The 3,590-nt window shown below is 34.7% G+C and overlaps 1 protein-coding gene across 1 annotated transcript; it reads left to right on the top strand.

The window, feature by feature from the left end:
• Positions 1-2,840: 2,840 nt before the first annotated feature.
• Positions 2,841-3,321, top strand: Gasu_61440 (uncharacterized protein). The gene is made up of 2 exons (XM_005702675.1): positions 2,841-3,075; positions 3,136-3,321. Exons 1-2 carry the CDS (start codon positions 2,981-2,983, stop codon positions 3,269-3,271), a joined length of 231 nt encoding a protein of 76 aa, XP_005702732.1. The 5' UTR covers positions 2,841-2,980; the 3' UTR covers positions 3,272-3,321.
• The last annotated feature ends 269 nt before the right edge of the window (positions 3,322-3,590 follow it).

Here is a 3,590-nt window from a genome sequence, read left to right as displayed (position 1 = left end):
AAAGTATTCCCTAGTAGTATCTCATACTGGTAATAGTAGAGCGTTTATGGCATTTTGTTTTGTTTATCCATTCTACTGATATGCATGACCTGTATTTGAACACCATAAGATAAAAAGTAGGCTGTTGAAACAATATGTTTAATGTTTGTGTATTTCATGGCATCCCTAATCGTTATAAATTGTCCAAAGCTTCAAAGACCTGATTACTTTAGGCATTTTTTATTTTTTTCACACTCACTTTATTCTTCTTCTTCCCTTTTTTTATATCTAAAATGAATATCATACAATCCTCACTGATAGAATACAATCAAATTTCTATTCGAAAAGGTAAAGTTTAGAATAAAGCAAGGCATATACAATCTTACTTGCAGAATCATTATTTGCATTTCTGTAGATATTATTCTCTATATAGCTGTAACTTTCTTTACTGGTTTGGAAAGTGTAGACAACAACATTTATAGGAAGAACAATATCAAGTTTATGATTCAACTCGATCTCGACACTAGTATTCCATGAAGAAGGATATCACTCCTCATCATACTCGACGAATGGTTTCGAGTTCGACCTAATCAATCTATCTTATGTCAATCAACAACTTGACCGCAAAGAAGTTGCTTGTATTTATTTCATTGCAAAAATTATTGAGGTCTCGGTATAAACTGGCAGAAATGGTTACAAAAGCAGAATTTACTATATGATTTGCACATTTGACGACAACAATAACAGCAACTCTTAGAAGAGATAGGACAACCCTTCTCACTACAGCATTGTTCTCGAAGAGTCGTGAACATAGTATTTCTTCTATAGTTCGTCATTTATTTAGAATTGTGAATGGTGTTTTACGACCACTCGCTTTGCCTATATTAAAAACTCAATACGTTTCTCATTTGTGGAAGGGATACATTTTTCTATCTAATCCACAAGACTAGAGACAATAGGGATATGAGCTAGTGTCCAGGAATCAATTTGAATTCAGCTGATTTCATGATCATAGTTTCGGCTATGTTGAACCGAGTTTAAACTGTATTGAGTGGAAACAAGTAATTTTACAAAATAGAGCAATCAACTATTAAGAAAGAGAATAAGCTGAGTGCTTTGCTTGAGAGAGTCAGATCAATGTCGTTGAATTGAGAATAGTTTATGGTTTCTTGAAGCACCATTTATTCTCTTGTTCACTACGCCTTATCTATAGAATCGCACGAGTTGGTCATAAATAGAGTACGTTTGGTATTTATCATATCAGTTATGCCTAGTTACAAGCTCAATTTGGAGTTGTCGAGAGAGGGGCTTCAATCTATCTTGGCTACTTTTGTATTGAACTTGGTGTCAAATAGAACGACTTGACCTTGTTCATATGAATTCATATTCTTGTTTTGAATACTGTATTTGAAGAGTACCTATTATATGCTATTTGAATTTACCCTTAACTTTTTTTTCACTGTTTATCACACAGCAAATCATGTAACTTGGTTTCATAAAAGCCTTGGTATCGTTGAGACTATCAAGTTTATGGCTATGAATTGTATAGTTTTTATAGAACTCAGTTGTCATCAATCTGTTCCATCAAAGATTGATTTGATATTGGGACATGCATGCTGTCGCAGTTAACTACAGAATCATATACATATGAGACAATTCGACTGAATTGGACGGAACTGTATGCTTGGCAACTTTAGAGATCATTCCTATTTAGATAGAAGAACGCAAAAGTTCGGTTTTATGTTGTTTGAAAGATTTGAATCCACATGATAACTTGAAAAGATTGACGAAGAAGTACTTTGATCATAACCTTTGATTGTTAGTACTTCAAGTCATGCTGAGACATATAGTTATGTCCGTTTACTTCCTTTCGTGAAAAAAAGTTGTCTCTTATCTTTGTTATATTACGTTATTACAAAATCAAGTTGATAACCTGGTACCGCTTTTACTAGTACAGGTTGCCTTTCACAGCAGACTCTTTGTTATCTTTATGGATGAAGAATTTAGTTTGGTTTGTGTTGATTCATTGATTGAATGATTGATTGTTTTGTGTTATACTAGCCTATTTATTTATCAAGTGACAAATAATTGCACTTGGGTTTGTGAAATTGACTGATTCCAGTATTTGATGAATAGTAGCAGGACAACTCTATTTAAAAAAGTGCTTTAAGAATTCACTTTAGACAGGTTGTTGATTTGCGAGTCAAAGACAAGTTGTACCATAGAAAAAGATATATACAAGGTAAGTGATATAAATAGGAGTAGTTTCATTTTGCATTCTCAAGATGAATACGGACTGGATTGGACAGTGCTAATAGAATGAAATGGGTTGTTTGAAACAAACTGGGGTTTCTGTCCATCATGAGCCTTATAGCTCATCAAGGTCCTTTATCATGGCACTATAAAACTCTCTGTCCCATAAGAACAGTCGTTATATCCTAGACTTTGGTTCATATAGTATTTATATATCCTCGATAGTCTATTTAATACCGATTGCTTCACGATTGTATGGATTTATTGGAAGAATTTACCCAAGTAGAGTTGGCGGACGAAATACCAACGAGTACTAGTATTCTTTCATCTAAATACACAGAGGACAATCTAGTTGATAGTTTGCTTGACAAGAGTCATAATGGGAGAAAATCCCCAAATTCTCTCTCGTAGTTGTAAATAACTTTTGATACTAAACAGATCGTTGACCGAAACTCGTTTGAGTCTGTTGTTTCCAGAATTGACCTAGTGTTGAATCATATTGGTATACTGTAAAATGAAGATTTTGTTGTTTCCATTGGGTGTGATTCTGCATAGTATGTTGAGCACCAATATACACACTTTTTAGTGATTTTTTCTGCTGATGGGAGAAGGTGGGCAATTTGGAAAGAGTGGCCGATTGTGAATGGGCCCGCGCAATTTTGATTTGAAAATTGCCATTGTGGGTGTGGTGGGAAAGAGTGGGTAAATTGGAAATGGGAGAGAGTAGTGGAAATTGCGATGGGGGGAAATGGGTGGGGTAAGGGGTGTGAGGAAATTGAAGAGGGGCCAACCCAAAGGCGATTTTGATTTGGAAATTACCATTATGGATGCGGGGAAGAATGGGTAAATTGGAAATGGGAGAGAGTGGGGAAATTGCCATGGGGGAAAAATGGGTGGGAAAAGGGGTGTGAGGAAATTGAAGAGGGGCCAATCCAAAGGCGATTTTGATTTGGAAATTACCATTATGAAAAGAAAAGGGCCAATTTGGAAAGAGCGGTCAATTGGAAATTGTGAGGATAGTGTGTGTAAAAATCAATAAAGCCATTTAAAACAGTAAAAGATCATTCCAAGAAAGTTAACTTTGATTTCCACAGTGATAACAAAATATTAAGAGCCAATGCTTTAAAGACACATTCTATGCAAAAGAAGAGAAGAATGACAAAAAATGGTTATTTTTTTTAACTCTTTTCAAAAGTACTTGTTTTGAATAACCATAACAAAAAAATACGTTTCAATTCAGCAAAATCACAGTTTGTAATATGTTTAGGTTCCACCTCAATATTGTTTGAAATGACTCCTTAAAAATGGACAAGTACCCTTGAGAGTAACGAGTTTGGAAAAACACAAGTAATATTGAG

The sequence above is a fragment of the Galdieria sulphuraria genome (assembly GCF_000341285.1).
Source record: "Galdieria sulphuraria unplaced genomic scaffold scaf_93, whole genome shotgun sequence".
Taxonomy (NCBI): Eukaryota; Rhodophyta; class Bangiophyceae; order Galdieriales; family Galdieriaceae; genus Galdieria; species Galdieria sulphuraria.
The sequence above is the reverse complement of the archived record's forward strand: the minus strand, read 5'-3'. Positions and strand labels throughout refer to the sequence as shown.

Bases quoted from the DNA above. Each gene is read 5' to 3' on its own strand.
- Gasu_61440 (XM_005702675.1), top strand. From the start codon at position 2,981: ATGGGTGGGGTAAGGGGTGTGAGGAAATTGAAGAGGGGCCAACCCAAA. The intron at 3,076-3,135 runs GTAAATTGGAAA...GGGTGGGAAAAG, and splicing joins ATGGATGCGGGGAAGAATGG to GGGTGTGAGGAAATTGAAGA.